At 45.1% G+C, this 22,786-nt stretch overlaps 3 protein-coding genes across 4 annotated transcripts in view; 1 reads left to right on the top strand and 2 right to left on the bottom strand.

Annotated features, from left to right (window-relative positions):
• The window catches only part of TBC1D22B (TBC1 domain family member 22B), a 126,083-nt gene that overhangs the window by 23,261 nt on the left and 80,036 nt on the right, over window positions 1-22,786 (top strand). For both annotated transcript variants that reach the window (XM_089918799.1, XM_089918798.1), the window contains exons 2-3: window positions 14,460-14,577; window positions 18,054-18,271. The gene's annotated coding sequence lies outside the window, so the exon portion shown is untranslated. The remainder of the gene's footprint in view (window positions 1-14,459; window positions 14,578-18,053; window positions 18,272-22,786) is intronic.
• On the bottom strand, window positions 4,642-5,297 carry TMEM217B (transmembrane protein 217B). The gene has a single exon (XM_022581793.3). It carries the CDS (start codon window positions 5,194-5,196, stop codon window positions 4,642-4,644), a length of 555 nt encoding a protein of 184 aa, XP_022437501.1. The 5' UTR covers window positions 5,197-5,297.
• Window positions 14,460-15,166, bottom strand: TMEM217 (transmembrane protein 217). The gene has a single exon (XM_022581792.3). The coding sequence runs from the start codon at window positions 15,136-15,138 to the stop codon at window positions 14,566-14,568; it is 573 nt and encodes a 190-aa protein (XP_022437500.2). The 5' UTR covers window positions 15,139-15,166; the 3' UTR covers window positions 14,460-14,565.

Genomic DNA, 22,786 nt, shown 5'->3' with positions numbered 1-22,786 from the left:
AAGCAGGGTAAGTGGGTTAGAGAGGGGTGGGGGGAGGAGCTGCTTCACATAGGTTGGTCGGGAAGAGCTCTGTGATGGCTTTTGAGCAGACCCCTGAAAGAAACGAGAGGAAGCCAGTGGACCCCTGGAGTAAGAACATCCGAGGCTGAAGAGACAGGTGCAAAGGCCCTGAGGCTGGAGTATGCTGGGTGTGTAAGAGGAACTGCAAGGCAGCCAGGGCAGCTGGAGCAGAGGGAGGAAGGACAGAATGGTTAGGGAGGAGATTGGAGGGATGACAGGGAACTGGATCACTTAGCACCAACATTCTATGATGAGGACTCGGGATTTTTCCTCTGAGTGTAGTGGGGAGCCCTGGCAGGATGTGAATAGCAGAGTAGAGGGAGGAACATGATCTGACTTAGGTTTCAACAAGATCCCTCTAGCTGCTGGGTGGAGAACTGACTGCGGAGGGCACAAGGGTGGTGTCAGGGAGACCAGTTAGGATGCTGCTACTGCAACAGCCGGGGCAAAAGGCAGTGACAGCCAGGGCCAGGGCAGTGATAGGGGAGGGGATGAGAAGTGGTGGGATCTAAATGCACATTGAAGGTGGGGCTGATAGGGTTTTCTGAGGAGTTGGGTAAAGGCTGAGAGAGAGAAAGAGAACCCAAGGATGATTCCTGGGTCCTTGACCTGAGCAACTGGAAGGGTGAAGGAGGGAAAGACTGGGCGTTAGGGCAGCTTTATGGGAGAAAACCACCACAAGTATGCATCGCAACAGGTTTTGAGATAGCTATTGGGCACATGTATTACCTATCAATTGCTTTGTAACACATTACCCCCAAACATAGCGGCTTAAGAGAACATGCATCTATGTCACAGTTTCTGTGGGTCAGAAACCCTGGCGCAGCTGGCACAGGTCCTCTGACTCAGGGGCTCTCACCTGCAGTGGAGGTGTCCAGCTGGGGCTGCGGCCCCTCTCAAGACTCGACTTGGGGAGGATCTGCTTCCAAGCTCACTTAGGAGGCTGTTGGTAGGACTTAGGTCCTTGGGGGCTGTTGGTTAGCAACGTCCTTCCTGACCGTGCCAACCTCTCCATCGAGATGCTCCCAGTGTGGCAGCTGGCTTCCCGTGGAGAGAGCGAGCAACCCTGAGGTCATCGTGGTTTTGTAACCTAATCTTAGAGATGACATCCTATCACTTCTGCTGTGTTTTATTTATTAGAAGAGGGTTGCTAGCCCAGCCTGCACTCAAGGGGAGGTGACAAGTGTGAATATCAATTGGCAGGGACCTCTGGGAACCATGTAGAGGCACCTGCCACAGCAAGGAGGCAATTGGACCAACAAGTACAGATTTCAGGGAGAGGTCCAGACAGGAGCTGTCCATATGGGGGTTACCCATGACGGGCCTGAGCCAAGACAGCTGGGAGTGACCCAGACAGAGAAGAGAAGGGGACCAAGGACAGAGCCTGGGAGCTCATCAATGTTTGGAGGTCAGGGACATGCAGAGGGACCAGCAAAGGAGATGGAGGCGGACCAGTGATGTAGGTGGTGAATGGAGAGTGGTGGCCCCGGTGTCCCGTAGGCCAAAAGAGAAACCTGTTTGCAGGACAGGGAGGGATCAGCTGGTCGAAAGCCATGGAGAGGTCTGGCAAGGGAGGGCGGAGCTCAGGATTGGGCAGCATGGAGATCAGCTTAACAAGAGCTGTCTCAGTGGAGTGGAAGGAGTTCCAGAGAGAATGGGAGGCTGGGAAGTGGAGGTGGACACAGCACTTTCCAAGGACTCTCGGTGTCGAGGCGCGCACAGCCTTGTATCTGAGGGCAGCAGGTAACTCTTAGCTGAGCTGATTCTTGGAACTCTGTTTCTCTCTCCACCCCTTCTTCACACACACCCCCCACCCCCACACACCCACCCCCACACACGCACACCCCACCCCCACACACGACCTTCCCTCTGCTACCCCAGCTGGGACAGGGGATTAGAACCCTGAAGTTGGCCTGTTTTGTTTTTTGTTTCTGGTACCAAGTTACACATTATGGGACTAGGGTGGAGACACATGCTATTAATCCTCAGTCATCAGCTTGAGGTTCCCTAAATCCTAAAATCAGCCACCCCTAGGGGACCTAAATCCCTGGTTTAGAAGCCAAACAGCACTAAGCAAAAGCTGATTGCTGACTGCCATCTGGTGGTCATTTTGGGACCTGGCCTGGATCTAAATCTGTCCCTCACAGGGTGGTGGGAGGAATTGAGGGAATTGTTAGAATGCCACCTGGCACAAATTGTGTTCAGTAAAACTGGGCTGCTGTCATTGTGCGCATGGTTTGGAGGAGCATGGTCAAAACAGTGTCCCTGACTTCACTCCCAACATTTTTTGAAGGAAAAGGAATTATTCTAAAAGGAGGTCCCTCTTCTTATCTTGGTAAAAGTAAGAGTGCTTCAGGGAACCAAGTAGGACAGTCATATAAGAAGTTAGATGATCTAGGGACTTCCCTGGTGGTGCAGTGGTTAACAATCCGCCTGCCAACGCAGGGGACACGGGTTCGAGCCCTGGTCCAGGAAGATCCCACATGCCGCGGAGCAACTAAGCCCGCGCACCACAACTACTGAGCCTGTGCTCTAGAGCCCACAAGCCACAACTACTGAGCCTGAGTGCCACAACTACTGAAGCCCGCGCGCCTAGAGCCCCTGCTCTGCGGCAAGAGAAACCACCGCAACGAGAAGCCCGTGCACTGCAACGAAGAGTAGCCCCGCTCACTACAACTAGAGAAAGCCTGCGCTCAGCAACAAAGAACCAGTGCAGCCAAAAATAAATTAATTAAAAAAAAAAAAAGAAGTTAGATGATCTAGATCCAAATCCCGATTTTGATACTATGGGGCCTTGATCATATCACTTAAGCGGCCTGAGTCTCAAGTTTCATCAAACCATAAAATGGGAACATTAGAATTTAAAACTATACAAGGTGGGACTTCCCTGGTGGCTCAGTGGTTAAGAATCCACCTGCCAATGCAGGGGTCACGGGTTTGATCACTGGTCCAGGAAGTTCTCACATGCTGCAGAGCAACTAAGCCCGCACGCCAAAACTACTGAGGCTGCGTGCTGCAACTATTGAAGCCCGTGCGCCTAGAGCCTGTGCTCCGCAACGAGAGAAGTCATCGCAATGAGAAGCCCACGCACCGCAACGAAGAGTAGCCCCTGCTCGCTGCAACTAGAGAAAGCCCGTGAGCAGCCAAAAGCAAAATAAAACGAACAAACAAAACAAAACAAAAACTATACAAGGTGGTAAATGTAAAGAGCTCTTATTAAAGGTACACTCCATTAGTTAATAGTAGTTGGCATACCAGCTCTAAGCACTGGGGGTGTGTTGCTTTAAAATAGTGGTTCTCAACCGGGGGTAATTTTGCCCCCCAGAGAACAACTGGCAATGCATGGTGATATTTTTGTTTGTCACAAGGCTGGGGGATGCTAAAAAAAAAAAAAAAAGGCTGGGGATCCTACTGACATCTAGTGGGTAGAGGCCAGGGATGCTGCTAGACATCCTACAATGCACAGGACAGCCCCCTATGAGACAGAATTATCCAGTCCAAAATGTCAATAGTGCTTGAGTTGAGAAATCTTGGAACTTTAAAAAAATTTTATTATTTATACATTTATTTATTTTATTTATTTATTTTTGGCTGCACTGGGTCTTCGTTGCTGGGTGCGGGCTTTCTCTAGTTGCGGTGAGCGGGGGCTGCTCTTCATTGTGGTGCACGGGCTTCTCATTGCGGTGGCTTCTCCTGTTGCGGAGCACGGGCTCTAGGCGTGTAGGCTCAGTAGTTGTGGCTCGCGGGCTATAAAGCACAGGCTCAGTAGTTGTGGTGCATGGGCTTAGTTGCTCCACGGCATGTGGGATCTTCCCGGACCAGGGCTCGAACCCGTGTCCCCTGCATTGGCAAGCAGATCCTTAACCACTGTGCCACCAGGGAAGCCTGGAACTTTCTTAAATGGGGATTCTTCTTGCCGTGTTATGAACCAACATGAGGAACTGCTTTCTGAACATTATGAGGAAAGCAGAGTGATGCATGAAATTGGAAAGGGGGTCTACAGTTATATGCAGGAGTAAAATGAGGCTCCAGATTACTGTGCTCTGCGACATAGTAGCCACAAGCCAGCCACACGTGGCTATTGAAACTGAAAGTAATTAAAACCAAATAAGATTTTAAATTTGATTCCTAGATTGTAATAACCATGTCCCAAGTGCTCAGTAGCCACGTGTGGCTAGTGGACAGCACAGATGTGGAACTGTTCCATCAGCGCAGAAATTTCTATCAAATAGCACTGCTCATAAAGGATTCAGCAGAACCAGGCATCAGTGGGCAATCCACAAGAGAAAAGTTAGAAACTAAGGATGTGCAGAGAGGAGGGTACAATGAGAGACGACAGGATACACCAATGAGATGGTTAAGTGAGCACAAGGGCGGTCTATAATTAAATGCCAAAACAAGTCACAAATACTCATGTATAATAACTGATCCACGCAACCCTCCCTCCCCCAAGGGTCATTCTTCAGCGCATAAAACTCGAGAAGCCGGAAAAGGCAAGGATAATCAGCAGAAGGCAGGCAGGGAAGGGTGAGCCACCGCTGGGGGGCACTGTCCCTCTCTCTCCCTTCTTCCTGGCACAGTTTAGTTTAACTTGTGGGACAAGGTTCCCAGCCCAACAGGTCGCCACGAGTCAACTGTACCAACAGAGGAGCGTTTGCAGCGGCCTGTCTTGCTTAAAGTCTTGAGGTCCTTGTAAAGGGAGTACGCATACTTGGTGACGAAGGGCAGACAGAAGAAGTGCAGGATCATTCGGGAGACCTGGAAAATCAAGTGCAAGTACCTCAGCTCCTTGAACTGCTCTTTGACGGTCCCGTTGGTGAGCAGGACCACGGAGAAGCTGAGGAGCTCATAGGTGATGATCCACATGGTGTAGCACAGCAGCCCCACGTAGTTGCTGATGTGGATGCAATAGAGGAGCAAGGAGCTGACCATGAGGGTGATGGTGGATAGGCAGATGTTGATGTGCTTCTTGTAGGTCGTGACCCAAGAGACTAGCTCAGACTTTGTCTCCCTGTAGATGCTGAAGTTGTCCTCGTAGCCGATGTATGCAACCTCGTTCACTTCAAAGATGAGGAACTGGATGGTGTTGAGGATACAGAAGATGCCCATCATGAAGGAGAACTTCTTGTCATTCATTTTATACTAGTTTTACCGGAGCATCGGCTGCAGGAAAATAAAAAAAGTTGTGGAGATACCTGACAAGAGGGCAGTGCTAGCCCAGGACAAATCCTCAAGCCACTAGATGTAAATGGAAGAGCTAAGAGTAATAAGGGTATATAGACAGACAATGGGCTGGAAGTCAAGGGACACTGACCCTGCTCTGGCCTCACTAGCTACAGGTGAGCACATCACTGGGAAGTGAGGGCATCACGGGCCTGGAATAATCTTCAGGTAGCTCTGCTCTTCCAGCAGCAGCCATGCTTTAAGGTGGCACAAAGGGTACTCCTGTTGGTGTCAGGCTTGTGGGAATTAGGAAGTTTCTGTATCTGGAATAATGGTAGAGTCAGTTCTGGGCTCCTACTTGGATATTCGTTTCTCCGAAGAAACACATTTTCTCAGAAAACTAGCATGGCTCCTCAAGGGCCTAGAATCATCCCTGACCTTCCCCTCGGCCCCCTTTTCTTCCCTTCCAAGCCCTTAAAAATGTAATTTCCCTGGGTCTGACCCAGAATTGTCCCAAGTCACAGGATTCAGCCAGCAGTGAATGGAATGGGGGAAGGTTTACGGATCCAAGGCTGACTATCTCGTTTGCCCAGGGTGAAGGTGCCACAACGATAAGCCAGGTTGTTCAGGCGAAAATCTAGCAGGCCGACCCCCAGCTGCAACCTAGGTTAGACCTGAACTATAGAGGCTGGCTCCAGCCAGGGTGGAGTTGCCTAGCTCCCGCGAAGGCCTGTTGAAGGTATTTATGGCGGAGGGCCCAAGGCTGTGGTAGGGCGGGCCCTGGAGCAATCAGTCCCTCCCAGATCCTATCACCTTCTTACTGGCTCCCAGTTCGGGAGAACTCCAGAGCAAAGTTGCCTCCTCTTCATTCCCCACACTGGCCAGCTACCACTGTGAGGGCAGAGAGAGGGGGAAGAGTCACACATGAGGGGAACGCGTGCAGGCCTCTGGCTGATGTGTTTCCGATGAGGGACAACCAGTTGGAAGCTCGGCATGGTTTCCTTCTAAGGTCACTGGACAGGGCTCCTCTTCAGTCCTGTCAGAGCACAGACAGGCTGCCATCCGCCTCCCTCCAGCCTTCTCCTCGCTCACTCTATCAATCAAATATTCTTTTTCTTTTTGTCAGTAGCAATTGTTTTATTGCTATGGTAAAATATACATAACATAAATCTTACCATTTTAACCCTTTTTCAGTGTACCATTCAGTGGCGTTAAGTACATTCATACTGTTGTGCAAGCATCACCACCCCCCGCCTCAACATTTTCATATTCTCCAAGAAAAAACTCTATACTCATCAGACACTAATTCTTCCTCCCTCGTCTCCCGCCAGCCCCTGTTAATTCTACTTTCTGTCTCTATAAATCTGACTGCCTCTAAGTACCCCATATAAATTGAATCATACAGTATTTGTCTTTTTGTGTCTGGCTTACTTCACAGCATAATATTTTCTTTTCTTTTTTTAGGTTTAAAAAATTTTTTTATTGGAGTATAGTTGACTTACAATGTTGTGTTAGTTTCTGCTGTACAGAAAAATACATCAGTTAGACATATATCCACTCTTTTTTAGATTCTGTTCCCATATAGATCATTACAGAGTACTGAGTAGAGTTCCCTGTGCTATACAGTAGGTCCTTATTAGTTATCTATTTTATGTATAGTAGCATGTATATGTCAATCCCAATCTCCCAGTTTATCCTTTCCCCCACCAGCATAGTATTTTCAAGGTTCAGCCCAAATATTTTTACACCTTATTCCCCACTAACCTCCCAACTGTGTGTGACTCCACAGTTCAGTCCTTGAGACACAGACCTCTCACTGCACCCCAGGCTCTGAAGGGTCCCATGTGGGGTGGGAGAGGCAGTGTGCTGGCCGGTGGATAGCTGCACCGATACTTCCCTGCCCGCATCAACTAAACCTCATCCCTACTCACAGAGCAGCTTCCAGAGCATTTAAGAAAAATCTTTCTCGCTCCTGTGGGGGCCATGGGTCAGAAAGGGGGCAAGCGTGGATGCAAGCAGAGAAGTTGAGAGGCTGTTGAAAGAAATGGGGTGAAGAGGGATGTGGGGTTGTGTGTTTGGGGCCTGCGGCTATGGGAGAAGGAGTCTGGAATGAGCACCTGGGTGGAGGGTGGCCCATGCACTGAGCTGGAGAGCATGCAGGAAGGAACACACTTATCATGGGGGTGGGGAAGACGATGAGGACAGCTTGGGAAATGGTGGGTTTGAATCCCCCTGGGACATCCAAATAGACATGTCGACCATGAAGTCACCTCCATCAACCTGGAACTCAGAGGGAATCTGAGCATTTGTTTTTGAAATATAACTTGGCTGGATATAGGATTTTTGATTAACAGTGGTTCAGGGGGAGCACTTTGAATATGCTATTTTCCCACTACCCTCTGGCTTCCATTGTTTCTGCTGAGAAATCAGCTGTTAATCTTATTGGGATTCCCTTATTAAGTGACGAGTGGTTTACTTCCCATGCTGTTTTCAAGGTTTTCTTCTTGATGTTGACTTGAGCATTTTTCCTGTGCAGTGTCTGCTTGTGGATCTCTTTGATTTATCCTAATTGAAATTCATTGAGTTTCCTGGATGTGTAGGTTAATCTTTTTCAATAAACTTGGGAAGTTTTCAGCCATTTTTTTCTTAAAATATTTTTTCAGTTCCTTTCTCTCTCTCTTCTTCTTCCAGTACTCCCATTATGCAGGCAAAGAGGGAACACAGTAGGCTAGGCCACAAAAACTGTGCCCCTTCCCTGGGGAATAGGGAGAGGTCTTATAGACAGGGCTTGTGGTGGGGGGTAGGTGATAAGGATCAAGGCAGTGACGGGCTTGCATTCTTCTGATGGGTTGATGGTGAGGTAAGTAGGAGTCAGAATCATCAACCTTCAGGTTCCAACTCCTCTGGAGTCCACATGCTTGTGGGTAGCATACCATCATTAATCGTTACCTTCTCCCACCTGGAGGGGGTTTCAGTATCTGAAAAACAGCTCAAAGATATCTTTGTGTGACCTTATCTCAAGGCTGCACTATTGTTTCTCTTGACTGTTTGTTTCTCCCTTGTCTGGCATCCCCTCCCTTCCCTAAATAACAACTGCTTGAATCTGTCTGTTGGAAGTCGGGGAAGGTAATGGAGGCTGAATGAAGGCTATTTCCAATAATCAAAGAAATGGGGGACACAGAAAGGCTTTGTGCCCAGGAGCCCCACAGGGCCCTGCTCAGTGTCACTGGCTGGATTATTTTAGTAAATTACATTCTCCCCCACCCCACCCCACCCCCTCACCACCCAACACCCACATGTGAAGCCTCTGACGTTGCTTCTCATAGAGGTGCAGCTTAGGATATGCCCACAGTGGTTCTAGGATAACAGTGGTTTTGCCAGAACTCTTCCCCCTCTTTCTTTGACCACACCCAGCTGTTAAGGCCTACTAATTGCTGGCCGATTGCCCTATTGTTTTCAGTACTGACATGGGGCATAAATTGCTCTATAGACCATCCAATCTAATTCAGTCTCCTCTGAAGTAATATTTCCAGAAGTCAGTGTTTGATGTTTGTTCTGACCCCAGGAGGGCTTCTTCCAATTGTTTCTTTCCCCACTTCTCTCCTGAAAACTAGCTAGCCTACAGTTTAGCCTGAATCTTCATGTGTGATCTACACATCTCTCAATTGCCTTTTGCCACAACTGTCACTATTTACAACACCTTTAGGCTTGAACTTCTTGTTCTGTTGTAAAGAAAACCAGTTCCTTTGCGGGAGAGATTGCAAATATCTGTTTTATGGCTTACTTCTCCCCTGCCTCAGCCAAAACCTCTGGTCCACGGCTCTGGCATTGGGGGAGGGGACAACTGTATGCTTCTGTCTTAGTGATATTCCTGCTTTAGGAGCTGAGTGCTCTGTGGGAAAGGGAAGACAGTAGTCTGGGGTCTTCCTGGCTTGCCTCTCCTGTCATTGGAACCACTACCTTACAGCCTGGGGCAAGGGCAATTGGGGCCCCAATATTCTCAGTGGTGCCACACCTAAGGTAATGCCTCCATCCCATGAGTAGGGACTAGGCATCAGAGGGGAGCCCCCACCTCTTAGCCTCAGCAACAGGTACCTGGGACACAAGGTGAGAAATGCCAATGTCTGGCTCCTCCTGGGAAGAAAACCCTGACTGGGGGATAAGGGAAAGGGAGCCCTGTGTTCTTGGCTGCACCAGTCTGGAGTAGAGTTTCTACCTGGCTGAGCTGGGCGAGGGGCAGAAAGAAGTGGTTTTGAAACCGTGTAACTCAGATTGGGACTTGAACCCATGGCCTTTTTTTTTTTTTTTTTTTGCGGTACGCGGGCCTCTCACTGTTGTGGCCTCTCCCGCTGCGGAGCACAGGCTCCAGACGCTCAGGCCCAGCGGCCATGGCTCACGGGCCCAGCCGCTCCGCGGCACGTGGGATCTTCCCGGACCGGGGCACGAACCCGCGTCCCCTGCATCGGCAGGCGGACTCCCAACCACTGCACCACCAGGGAAGCCCCCATGGTCTTTTAACTGAGATCACACCTGGTCTCAAGACATAATGAAGTTCAGGGACTTCCCTGGTGGAGCAGTGGTTAAGAAACCACCTGCCAATGCAGGAGACATGGGTTTGAGCCCTGGTCCATGAAGATCCCACATGCCTCGGAGCAACTAAGCCCATGCGCCACAACTACTCAGCCTGCGCTCTAGAGCCCGTGAGCCACAACTACTGAGCCCATGTGCCACAACTACTGAAGCCTGTGCACCTAGAGTTCCGCAACAAGAGAAGCCACTGCAATGAAAAGCCCGCCCACCGCAACAAAGAGTAGCCCCTGCTCACTGCAATTAGACAAAGCCCACACACAGCAATGAAGACTCAACACAGCCAAAAATAAATAAATAAAATAAAATAAATAAATTTATATATTAAAAAAAAGGATGACAATAGTGGGCTTCCCTGGTGGCACAGTGGTTAACAATCCGCCTGTCAGTGCAGGGGACACAGGTTCGATCCCTGGTGCAGGAAGATCCCACATGCCGCGGAGCAACTAGGCCCGTGTGCCACAACTACTGAGCCTGCGCTCTAGAGCCCGTGAGCCACAACTACTGAAGCCCACGTGCCTAAAGCCCGTGCTCTGCAGCAAGAGAAGCCACCGCAATGAGAAACCCGCACACCACAACGAAGAGTAGCCCCCGCTCGCCGCAACTAGAGAAAGCCTGTGTGCAGCAACGAAGACTGAACGCGGCCAAAAATAAATACGTTTATTAAAAAAAAAAAAAGATGACAATACTACTTAAAGCGATCTACAGATTCAATGTAATCCCTATCAAAGTCCCAACAGGATTTTTTTTAAGAAATAGAAAAATCCATCCTAAAGTTCATATAAGATCTCAAGGGACCTCCAATGACCAAAACATCCTAAAATTCATATAAGATCTCAAGGGACCCCCAATGACCAAAACAATCTCAAAAAAGATGAACAAAGTTGAGGGTCTTACACTTCCTGGTTTCAAAATGTATCACAAAGCTACATTAATCAAACAGTGTGAATGTCTGGCATAAAGGCAGACATACAGACAAATAGAATAGAATAGAGAGCCCATAAATAAACTGTTGCATATATGGTGTTATGGACAAAATTGTGTCCCCCACCCCAAAATCGATATGTCGAAGCCCTAACACCCAATGTGACTGTATTTGAAGAGACGGCCTTTAGGGAGGTCATAAAACTTAAATGTTGTCATAAGGGTGGGGTTCTAACCCAGTAAGATTGGTATCCTTATAAAAAGACGAAGAGATACCAGAGAGCTCACTCTGTCTCCCAGCCTGTGTACAGAAGAAAGACCATACGATGACACAGAGAGAAGGTGGATATCTTCAAGCCAGTAAGAGAACTCTCACCAGAAACTGAATTTGCTGGCACCTTGATCATGTATTTCTAGCCTCTGTTTTTTAAGCCACCCAGTCTATGGCATTTTGTTATGGTAGCTTGAGCAGACTGATACATATGGTCAAATGATTTTCAGCAGGGTGACTAGACCATTCAACGGGGAAAAGGACAGTCCTTCCAACAAATGGTATTGGGAAAACTGGATATCCACACACAAAAGAAGGAAGTTAGACCCTTACCTTACACCATATACAAAAATTAACTCAAAATGAGTCAAAGGCCTAAATCTAAGAGTTAAAACTATGAAACTAAGGGGAAAGCTTCATGACATTGGATTTGGCAATGATATCTTGAATATGACACCAAAAGCATAGGGGAAAAAAGGAAAAAAAAAGAAAAAATATATAAATTGGACCACACGAAAATGAAAAACTTCCATGCATAAAAGGGACTTCCCTGGTGGTCTAGTGGGTAAGACTCTGCGCTCCCAATGCAGGGAGCCTGGGTTCGATGCCTGGTCAGGGAACTAGATCTCGGATGCATGCTGCAACTAAGAGTTCACATGCCACAACTAAGAAGCCCACATGCCGCAACTAAGAGCCCACATGCTCCAACCAAAGATCCCACATGCCGCAATGAAGATCCAGCATCCTGCAACTAAGACCCTTTGCAGCCAACATAAATAAATAAATAAATTTTAAAAAAGGACACATCAATAGAGTGGAAAGGCAACCCATAGAACAGGAGAAATTATTTGCTAATCAAATATGTGATAAATAAGAATGTATAAAGAACTTCTATAACCCAACAACAGCAACACAAATAACCTGACTAAAAATGGGCAAAGGACTTCAGTGGACATTTCTCCAAAGAAGATATACAAGGACCAATAAACATGGAAAGATGCTCAACATCACTAAACATTAGGGAAATGCAAATTAAAAACAGAGTGAGATACCACCTCATACCCATTAGGATGGTTACTATCAAAAAACCAAAATAATAAGTGCTGGGGAGGTTGTGGAGAAATTAGAATCTTTGTGCACTGTTGGTGGAATGTAAAATAGTACCTCTGTGGAGGAAAACAGTATGACAGTTCCTCTAAAAATTAAAAATTGAATTACCATATTATCCAGCAACTCCACTTCTGAGTATATACCCACCAGAAGATTTGAAAGCAGAGATTCAAACAGATACTTGTACACCAACGTTCACAGCAGCACTAGTCACAGTAGCCAAAAGTTGGAAACTACCCAAATGCCCATCAATGAATGAATGGATAAATAAAATGTGGTGTATTCATATAATGGAGTATTACCCAGCCTTAAAAAGGAAGAAAATTCTGACCCATGCTACAACACGGATGAAACTTGAGGACAACCATAGTCACAACAGCATTATTCACAATACCCAAAAGGTAGAGGCAACCTAAATGTCCATCAACAGATGAATGGAATATATATATATATTATATATGAATATATATATTATATATATATTCCAACATATATATTATATATATAATATACATATTCATATATATATAATGGAGTACTACTCGGCCATAAAAAATAATGAAATTTTGTCATTTGCAGCAACATGGATGGAACTGGAGGGTATTATGCTTAGTGAAATCAGTCAGACAAAGACAAATACTGTATGTTTTCACTTATATATGGAATCTAAAAAATAAGACAAACTGGTGAATAAAACAAAAAAATGGGCGAAAGATTTGAACAGACACCTTACCAAAAAAGATATAAGAATGCTAAATAAGCACATGAAAAGATGCTCAACGTCATTTGTTATTAAAGAAATGAAAGTTAAAACCGCAATGAGATGCCACTATATACTCTCTCTCTCTCTCTCTCTCTCTCTCTCTATATATATATATATATATATTAGAATGGCTAAAATGAAAAATGTATTGTCTATTCGAAGTACTGGCAAGGATGTGAAGGAACTGGAATTCTCATACACTGGGAGTATAAAATGGTACATCCCCTCTGGAAAAAAGTTTGCTAGTTTCTTAAAAAGTAAAAATGGTATTTACTCAAGATAAATGAAATCATAAATCCACACAAAGCCTTGTACACAATTGCTTATAGTGTTCTTATTCATAATTGCCCCAAACTACAAACCACTCTATGTCTTTCAGTGGGCAAATGGATAAACAGTCTGTGGTACATTCATGCCATGGCATACTACTCAGCAAAAAAGAATGAACTATCAATATACATAATGACATGGGTGAATCTTTAAGGTCTTAGGCTGAGCAAAAGAAGCCAGGCAAAAAAAAATAAATAAAGATTATATTCTGTATGATGCCATTTATGTAAAATTCTAGAAAATGCAAACTAATATATAGGGACAGCAAATCAGTGCCTTGTGATGGCGGGGGTGTGCGGTGCAAGAAGGGGCAGGAGACAGGGATTAGGAGGAAACTTTTGGGGGAGATACATGTGTTCACCAATTCAATTACAGTGATGGTTTCACTGGGATATACTAGTGTCAAAACTCATCAAATTATATTCTTTAAACATGTGCTGTTTACTGTATGTCAATTATACCTCAAGAAAGCTATTAAGTAAACAGACACTTAACATAATGGCTAATGTTTGAAGTAGAGGTTTGCTTGGTTTGTCTTCCATTCTGGTTTAAACTGCTTCTGACAATTTCTGAACCTGAATTCAAAGTGAAGTTTGTTGTTATGTGATAGTGTGTAATCTTGTACTGTCTTATGTGGTTGGCTAATTGATTCATAAACATGATTTAGTTTCTCCCACTAAACTGAAAAATCCTCAAGGTCAGGCCTCATATTTTATACTTTTCTATATCCTCCTGCAGTGTCCAGCACAGTGACAGAAAAGTTTAACAAATACCTTTTGATTAAACACAAGTGTCTTTTGTGCTCCTTGAAAAGTGTGGGGGGTGGGGAGTCAAGACAGAGAATGAAGTATGATTTTTCTCTAATTTTATTCTTTCACTTATCTGGAATATAGTATCGAGGACATGGGGGGAAAACCAAAACACAAAGTGACCTCAAGGCCCCAACACTATTCTTTGTGCTATGACACTCAGATATAAATACAGGTTTGCCTGTCGCTGGGTTAAATTAGAGAGCTGTGGGTTGAAGGCTGATGAAGATATACCAAGATGAAAGGATTGCCAGACTGCAATTCAGTTTGATTTCATTCCTCACCCTCTTCGTTTTGACCAATAAGGAGGTAATGACAAGATAAGGAAAGAGGAACTCACAGAGTGCTTGATGATAACAGTGTCCTTTAACTAAACATCCTTAACGAGCAGCGTGTTCCAGTTGTGACTATAATCACTTTTCTCTCCGTATCCCCCCAAAAGAGCGGCAGTAGAGCCTCTGCTTGCTGAAAAATGAAAGAGATGGAAACTGAACTACCATGAGAACCTGGGAGATCTGCCTATCACGGAAGAGGGCCAACGTCGTTCACTATAGTGGCCGGTGGGTGAAGTGTATTATCTTTGATTTCCGCCGTGGGAATTCACTGCCTATAGACATACGTCTGTTGTAGGAAATGATATTGCCCTGGCTTTGATTTTTGTAGATCATGTAGGCATAGGTGATGACAAAGTACATCCAAAAACAGTGCACCAGTATACGGGCCACCAAACCAAACCAGCGCATGATTCTGACCTCTCTGATGTTAGAATCGTCATTGGTAAGTGTCTGTACTACAACGTTTACAGCTTCATAGAAGGAGATCCAGATGGTGTAGATCACCAGGCCCTTGTACATACGGGCATATACTGAGTATAGCAGCAAGGAGCAGATGACGACGGTGATGAAAGACAGGAAGAAGACGATGGCCAGGCTCCAGCAGATCATGAACTGTTTTATCAGGGTACTTGTACTCTCGGTCTGTGGGATAAGCTCAGTGCAATTGCTTCTCCTTAAGTACTTCTGTTCGAAGATGAGGTACAGGTCGATGGCCATGATGGTAAAGACCCCTGATAACATGGAGCCCATTTTGGCAGTCATCCCACACCAGTGCTGCCGTCTCATGCCGAGACCTCCTGTGAAGACAAATAACATGGGGGAGAATTCTGATTCCTGCCAATGTGGTAAATTACCAGGGTTGCTGCCTCCTTCCCCAAATTCACTTGGAGAAACGATAGAGAGAAATGTGGAAACCAGGCAATAACAGCTTTGAGAAAGACAGAAGACTGTTGAAAATTCATTGGGAGTGTGAGTGGGGAGGAGGGAGATGCAGTCTGGGCAGTGAGCGGATAAATTGGAGAAGTGGCTCTCAATGCCAGCTTCACATTACAGTCACTGAAAGTCAGCACCCCACACACCAATTAGAACATTCTCTGGGTAGGACCCAGGTATCAATATTTTTAAAAACCTCCCTGTGATTTTCATATGTAGGCAGTATTGAAAAACACTGAATAGAAAAATTTAGTTTACATATTTTTAAAATTTGTTTATTTTTGGCTGTAGGCTTCTCTAGTTGAGGCACGTGGGCTTAGTTGCAGTACGTGGGATCTTAGTTCCCAGACCTGGGCCCCCTGCATTGGGAGCGTGGAGTCTTAACCACTCGACTGCCAGGGAAGTCCCAGAAAAAGTTAGTTTAAATTGTGCTCTTTTCTCTTCCAGCATTGCTTTGGGCAACCATTGCTGCCCCCTGATGGGGAAAATTGGCCGCATTATCCAGATATTGCGTACAGGTATCTCAGGAAAAAAATCAGGGTAGCGCAATAGCCCTGCTAGGGTGAGTTGATGAAAACAATTAGGCTTTGAGCAATCACTCCTCCACTACATACCAAAACTTAAGGAATACAATGAAAGGCGTACTTTAAGGGAAATTTAGAAACTTAGAATAGAATAGCCTTATCATGGAAAAAGAAAAGGCAATAATGAACTAAGCATTCAACCCAAGAAGTAAGGGGGAAAAAAAGCAACCAAGGATAAGAACAAAATAAAGGAGGGAGAAAATATATAAAAGAACAGAAATCAATAAAAAGGAAGAAAAGATAAAGCAGAGGGTCTTCTGATTGCTAAGGTTATTGGGGCCAACTTGCTGCCAAAAAAACCCCCAACAACTAAAAACTGCTGTATAAAATAGTTTTAAAATATTCTTGAAAGCACAGAAGAGCTGACAAGATAAGAGGTAGGAGACCAAAGACTATAGGAATTCAGGAATTGGGACAGGTAAGCAAACATGAAAGTCAAATTTGCTCTGAGGGTATTTGCCAATCTGGGCAAACTTGAATTTCATTATGAGAACTCTGTAGGGTAAGGAGGAATGAAATTAAAGCTCAGGGTCCACCAAGGTGGGGAGTCTATTTTTTTTTAATTAATTAATTAATTAATTTAGGCTGTGTTGTGTCTTCACTGCCGTGCGTGGGCTTTCTCTAGTTGCGGCAAGTGGGGGCCGCTCTTCGTTGCAGTGCACAGGCTTCTCATTGTGGTGGCTTCTCTTGTTGCGGAGCACAGGCTCTAGAGTGCAGGCTCAGTAGTTGTGGTTCACGGGCTTAGTTGCTCCACAGCATGTGGGATCTTCCCGGACCAGGGATTGAACCCATGTCCCCTGCATTGGCAGGCAGATTCCCAACCACTGAGCCACCAGGGAAGTCCTGGTGGGGAGTCTATTAGAAGGCCTAACCTGTATTAGTCATGGCCACAAAGGTCTATGATTAGAGTAAAGGGGAATCAGAAGTAAACTTACCCCCACATCTTGTCCCAAGAGACTCCAAGGAGAGTGAACTTAGTACTACACTGAACATATGCGGGGGCTGGGGGGTCAGGGGGAACTCTCCTTGAGACGTTGTAACCATAACTAACCTTTTTATAGATTTGTAGCCCAAATTACATGAAGTATTCAAAGAAACTTTTAAGTCTAGTTTAAAGTAGTCCTAAACTGAAGTGTCTCTAAGTGCCTGGCAGAAGCAAACTCAGGCCTTCTCTGGAAGGATACATCTTTGTGCTGGTCCTCAAAGTATCACCATCAGTAATTTTTCAGGGACAATGACTAGTAGATAGTGAAAAACAACTGAGCACACAAGGAACAAGGCACTGTGAGAACCAGCAGAAATAACAGAACTGCAAAAATACCACATTATTAAACAATTATGATTAGGACATTTTTTTGAATTATTTAAAATTTTTATTTTATTTTTAATTTTGGTAAAATACACGTAACAAAACCTACCATCTTAACCATTTTAAAGTATAAATATTTTATACTTACAATAGTCATCCTAGTGGCTAACAATGAGGACATTAGAATTAGAGAAGTTAGTCAATTTATTTTGTCTAAAGCTGTACATCTGGTCAGTAGCAAAATCAGGATTTGAACTCACACCTGCCTGGCTCTAAAACCAGTCTTAACACTCAACCCACTTGTGCCTTATCTGCCTCGGAGATTTGTGAGCTCAGAGAGCTCAGAGACTCTATTTATCCCACAGCTCCTAACAGAGGGCCTTGACTAGAAAAGAGCCTTGATTAGAGCAGACCATTTACTAGCTTCCTTCTCCTTATTCTTTTTTTTTTTTTTAATATTTATTTATTTATTTGGCTGCATTGGGTCTTTGTCGCTGCATGCAGGCTTTCTCTAGTTGCAGCAAGCGGGGGCTACTTTTCGTTGCAGTGCGCAGGCTTCTCATTGCGGTGGCTTCTCTTGTTGCAGAGCACAGGCTCTAGGCGCACGGGCTTCAGTAGCTGTGGCACACAGGCTCAATAGTTGTGGCTCGTGGGCTCTAGAGCACAGGCTCAGCAGTTGTGGCACACGGGCCTAGTTGCTCCGCGGCATGTGGGATCTTCCCGGACCAGGGCTCGAACCCGTGTGCCCTGCGTTGGCAGGCGGATTCCCAACCACTGCTCCACCAGGGAAGTCCCTCCTTCTGCTTATTCTTAAATGTTAGTCTTCCTCAGTGCACAAACCAAGACGCTCTTCTTACTTTATACTCTCTTCCTAGGTAACGTCACTTATTCCTGTGGTTCAGTTGCCATCTACACACTGATGACTCCCAAATCCAGTCCAGTCGTCTACTTGGAGATCCAAACCGGCACGCTAAACTCTTCTTCCTCCATTTGGGAACTGTCTTTGGACTGCTCAAGCTCAATATGTTCCAAACTGAGCTTACAGTTTCTCCCATTCCACCCTCACCTGCTGCTACGACCTTCTGATATTTCAGTAAGTATCAGCGTCCACCTGCCCATTTCCCCATGTACCTGCCTTTCTGTCATCCCCTACATTGAAAAACACTACGTTCCATCTACCCTCCCTCCCACGTATCTCTCGAATCAGTTATTGTTTTTCCCATCTCCACTGCCACCACCATAGTCCAATCACCACCATGTCTCCTCTGTGATTAACACTACTTATGCGGTTGTAGTCTTGATATAATCATGCATGGTGACCCAGCCATGTTGGGAGTTTGTGAGGAAAGGCAGTGCTTATGTGTGTATGGGATAAGAAGTCCTCACTATCATGATGGGAAGTCAATAGATAATGTCTAAAAATGATTAATCAAGAAATAGCAGTATACGTATGTAATTTAGAGATAAAGAGGTACATAGGAGGGGAAATAGAATTGATGTGGTTGCCTGTGGGAAGTATGACTAGGGGTGAGGGGAGTACAGAGGACTGAAGTTTTTTTTTTTTTTGAAGTTTTTATTATAAGCCTTTAAGTATTATTACTACACTTACATAATTTTAATAAAAATAAATTTATGAAAATATAGTTGTTCCATGAATTCCTAATAAATCCAGATCATTAAATAAATCCCACTGGCTCCCTTTTGGCTGGTGTAACTTTAATACAGTATGTTCGTAGCCCCAGAAATGGTTTGCTGGCCTCATGGAAGCAAGGTTTGCTGGATAACTCTGTGGTAGTCTGAACCAAGAGCTAAAAATGTTACCATGGAAAGTAGTTGGTGATAGTGCAAAGTCTTTTCTGTTTATTAATTTTATTTATTTTTGGCTGTGTTGGGTCTTTGCTGCTGCGCGTGAGCTTTCTCTAGTTGCAGCAAGAGGGGGCTACACTTCGTTGAAGTGCGCGGGCTTCTCATTGCGGTGGCTTCTCTTGTTGCCGGGCATGGGCTCTAGGCACGCAGGCTTCAGTAGTTGCGGCACGTGGGCTCTAGTTGTGGCACGTGGGCTCCGTAGTTGTGGCACACGGGCTTAGTTGCTCTGAGGCACGTGGGATCTTCCCAGACCAGGGATTGAGCCCGTGTCCCTTGCATTGGCAGGCAGATTCTTAACCACTGCACCACCAGGGAAGTCTGTCTTTTCTGTTTATTTATGAAATTTTCTGAAAATGATACATCATTGCAACTACTACACAACTAGAAGAGATTCTGATTCTATCTTTGAATAGTTACAACATTTTAAATGGTTTTTAAGTTAAAGATATCTCTACGTAGATTTTTAAATAAACTATACTAGAAAAATAAAAAAATTAATATAACAGAATATTGTAAAAGAAAGAGTTGATTTTTATCCTTCCACTTCACTTTAACATCAGCCTTTCTGAACTCAGTAGAAGTGTGTAATGTTTATTTTTTTATTTATTTTTTGGGGTATTTTTGTGTGTTTTTTTTTTGCGGTACGTGGGCCTCTCACTGTTGTGGCCTCTCCCGTTGCGGAGCACAGGCTCTGGACGCGCAGGCTCAGCGGCCATGGCTCACGGGCCTAGCCGCTCCGCAGCACGTGGGATCTTCCCAGACCGGGGCATGAACCCGTGTCGCCTGCATCGGCAGGCTGACTTTCAACCACTGCGCCACCAGGGAAGCCCTTTGTTTTGTTTTTTTGACCACGCTGCGCGGGCTTGTGAGATCTTAGTTTTCCACCTACCAGGAATTGAACCCAGCCCCTCAGCAGTAAAAGCACAGAGTCCTAACCACTGGACTGTCAGGGAATTCCCTGTTTTGTTTTTTTGGAAGCTCTGCCCTACCAGGTTCAACCTCAGGGGTAGGGAGGTTCAACCTTGGGGGAATGAGTTAATTAGTCATGTTCTGACCCATCCATGGTATCCTGAAAAGGCTAGGGAAGAAATAGATTGTAGACAATGTAAGGGAGGCATCAATATTAAGAACAGCTTCAAATCACATGAAGCTATTAGCAAACCTGGATGTGACAGAGTTAGTCCAGTTAATAACCAGAAAAAAAATGTAATAGGGGGCTTCCTTGGTGGCGCAGTGGTTGAGAGTCCGCCTGCCGATGCAGGGGACACGGGTTCGTGCCCCGGGTCCGGGAAGATCCCACATGCCGCGGAGCGGCTGGGCTGGTGAGCCATGGCCGCTGGGCCTGCGCGTCCGGAGCCTGCGCTCGGCAACGGGACAGGCCACAACAGTGAAAGGCTCACGTACCGCAAAAAAAAAAAAAAAAAAAAAAAGTAATAGGTACTTTTACACTGAGAATGTAATAGGTACTTCAGTAAAGAATGGTTTGAGGATGAATAAACTGCTACATATTTACACAATGGGATGTTAAACGGTCATCAGAATGAATGACTGTAGGAACACACAATTGGAATGAATCTTAGTAATGTAATAGTAAGTAAAAAAAGTACCGAAAGAAGATATAGAGTTAAAAACAACTATAGATATGTATTATACACACACACACAATTTTTGGACTGTATATATAGAAGCAATAAAACTATATAAGGAAAGCAAAGGAATGATGAACTTAGGACTCTAAATTACAATCACCTTGGGCCAGGGGAAGGACGTGAAATGGGTTGGGCAGCTCATATACTCAGATTTGAATTACTGACAAGATCCTAATTTTATTTTGGGTAGAGGATTTGAGGGTACATATTACTTTATTAAAAATAACTCGTATTTTAAAAGTAATTAAAAGAGCTATGCATGGATCAGTGAGGAATATGTCATGCACCGAGGATTATGATGTCTAATTGTGAGCAAATGAAGAACAATAAAAAACACTAAAACAAAACACGGATAATCACAGCATTTACCCTGTAAAGTTGCTGTGAGGATTAAACAACTTAATATGTTTAAAACACTCAGAACAATGCTCAGAACATGGTAAGCAGTGTACTATGTAGGAGTTTTTGCTATCATCATTTTTCCTTTATGCCAAGGGGTAACCACTATTTATTATGCATATAAAACTACTATTGCGAATTCCTTGGCAGTCCAGTAGTTATGAAACAGGAGAGAAGGGGGCAGGGCACAACCTTTAAAAGAATGACATAGCCCAAGGGTTCGACGTAAACTGATTAGAACCAAATAGGTCCAAGATGACAAGTTGAATTCCACTAGACCTTAAGCCTCAATATACGCTCATTGTAACACATCAGCAAGCTAAATGACACACCCACAGGTGCCATGACAGTTCCAAGGCCAACCATAAAGATCAAAAAGTGGGCAGTGACCCAATTTGTGGAAATCCCCACCTCTTCCCCAAAATAGCTGGAATACCCCTCCCACTCATTAGCCTATGAAATTACCCACCCCTATAAAAACTGACAACCCCACATCCTGGGTCCGCTTTTGCCTTCTGAGATGGCCCACACTCTGTCTGTGGAGTGTGTTTCTCTCTAAGTAAATCCGCTTCTAACCTGTCACTTTGTCTCTCACTGAATTCTTTTGGTGATGAGACATCAAGAACCTGAATTTCACTAAGTCCTAAAACCAGATGTGTGATCTCAGTTAGAAGACTGTGGAGGGCTTCCCTGGTGGCGCAGTGGTTAAGAATCTGCCTGCCAATGCAGGGGACATGGGTTCAAGCCCCGATCTGGGAAGATCCCACATACCACGGAGCAACTAAGCCTGTGTGCCACAATTGCTGAGCCCGTGTGCCACAACTACTGAAGCCTGCGTGCCTAGAGCCTGTGCTCTGCAACAAGACAAGCCACGGCGGTGAGAAGCCCGTACACCACAATGAAGAGTAGCCCCTGCTCGCCACAACTAGAGAAAGCCCGCGTGCAGCAACGAAGACCCAACACAGCCATAAATAAATAAATAAATAAATTTATTAAAAAAAAAAAAAAGACTGTGGGTTTTGGCCGGTTTCAAGTCCTGGCCGCATGGATTCAAGTCCCAATCTGAGTTACATGGTTTCAGATAATGGTTTCATCTAGGACTACATGCTTCCACTGCAGGGGGCATGGGTTCCATCCCTAGTTGGGGAACTAAGATCCCGTATGCCGAGAGGCATGGCCAAAAAAAAAAAAAAAAAAAGTGAAACTACTATTTATTAAGCTGCATTGCAACAGACACCATCAGCTTCCCCCCAATACCCATTTTCTCTTCTTTGCTAACAGAAGTCTTCTTTTGTCTAGGATGCCAGTGAACTTAGACACAGGCTAAATATTTGCTTTTCTAGATATTTGCTTGTATCAAGAGTGTCCATGGGACATAGTTCTGGCAAATGACATACAAGCAGAAATCTGCTGGGATGACGTTTGCTTTTCCTGATAAAAGAGGATGATGTGGCTGGCACTATTGTAAACAGATAGGCTAGGGTTCCCCAGAAAAAGAGAACCAGGAATGGCTTTCTTGACATAAGAGAACCTATTTTGGCCTAAGCCATTTTGTGATCTAAGCCTGGCCACAATGCTTGCCCTTGAACAGGTCTCAGTAATTAATGATCTTAAGGGAGGGAATGCAGAAACAAGGGAGGAGCAGTCAAGAAACAATAGTGCAGCCTTGGGGCAGGGCCCTGGTTCCTCAAGGG

Source organism: Delphinapterus leucas, chromosome 10 (assembly GCF_059928025.1).
Source record: "Delphinapterus leucas isolate spDelLeu-1000000601 "Yukka" chromosome 10, BTC_Dleu_Yukka2, whole genome shotgun sequence".
In the NCBI taxonomy this organism is placed as follows: domain Eukaryota; kingdom Metazoa; phylum Chordata; class Mammalia; order Artiodactyla; family Monodontidae; genus Delphinapterus; species Delphinapterus leucas.
Note: the sequence above shows the minus strand (reverse complement) of the source record. Positions and strands in the feature narration are given on the sequence as shown.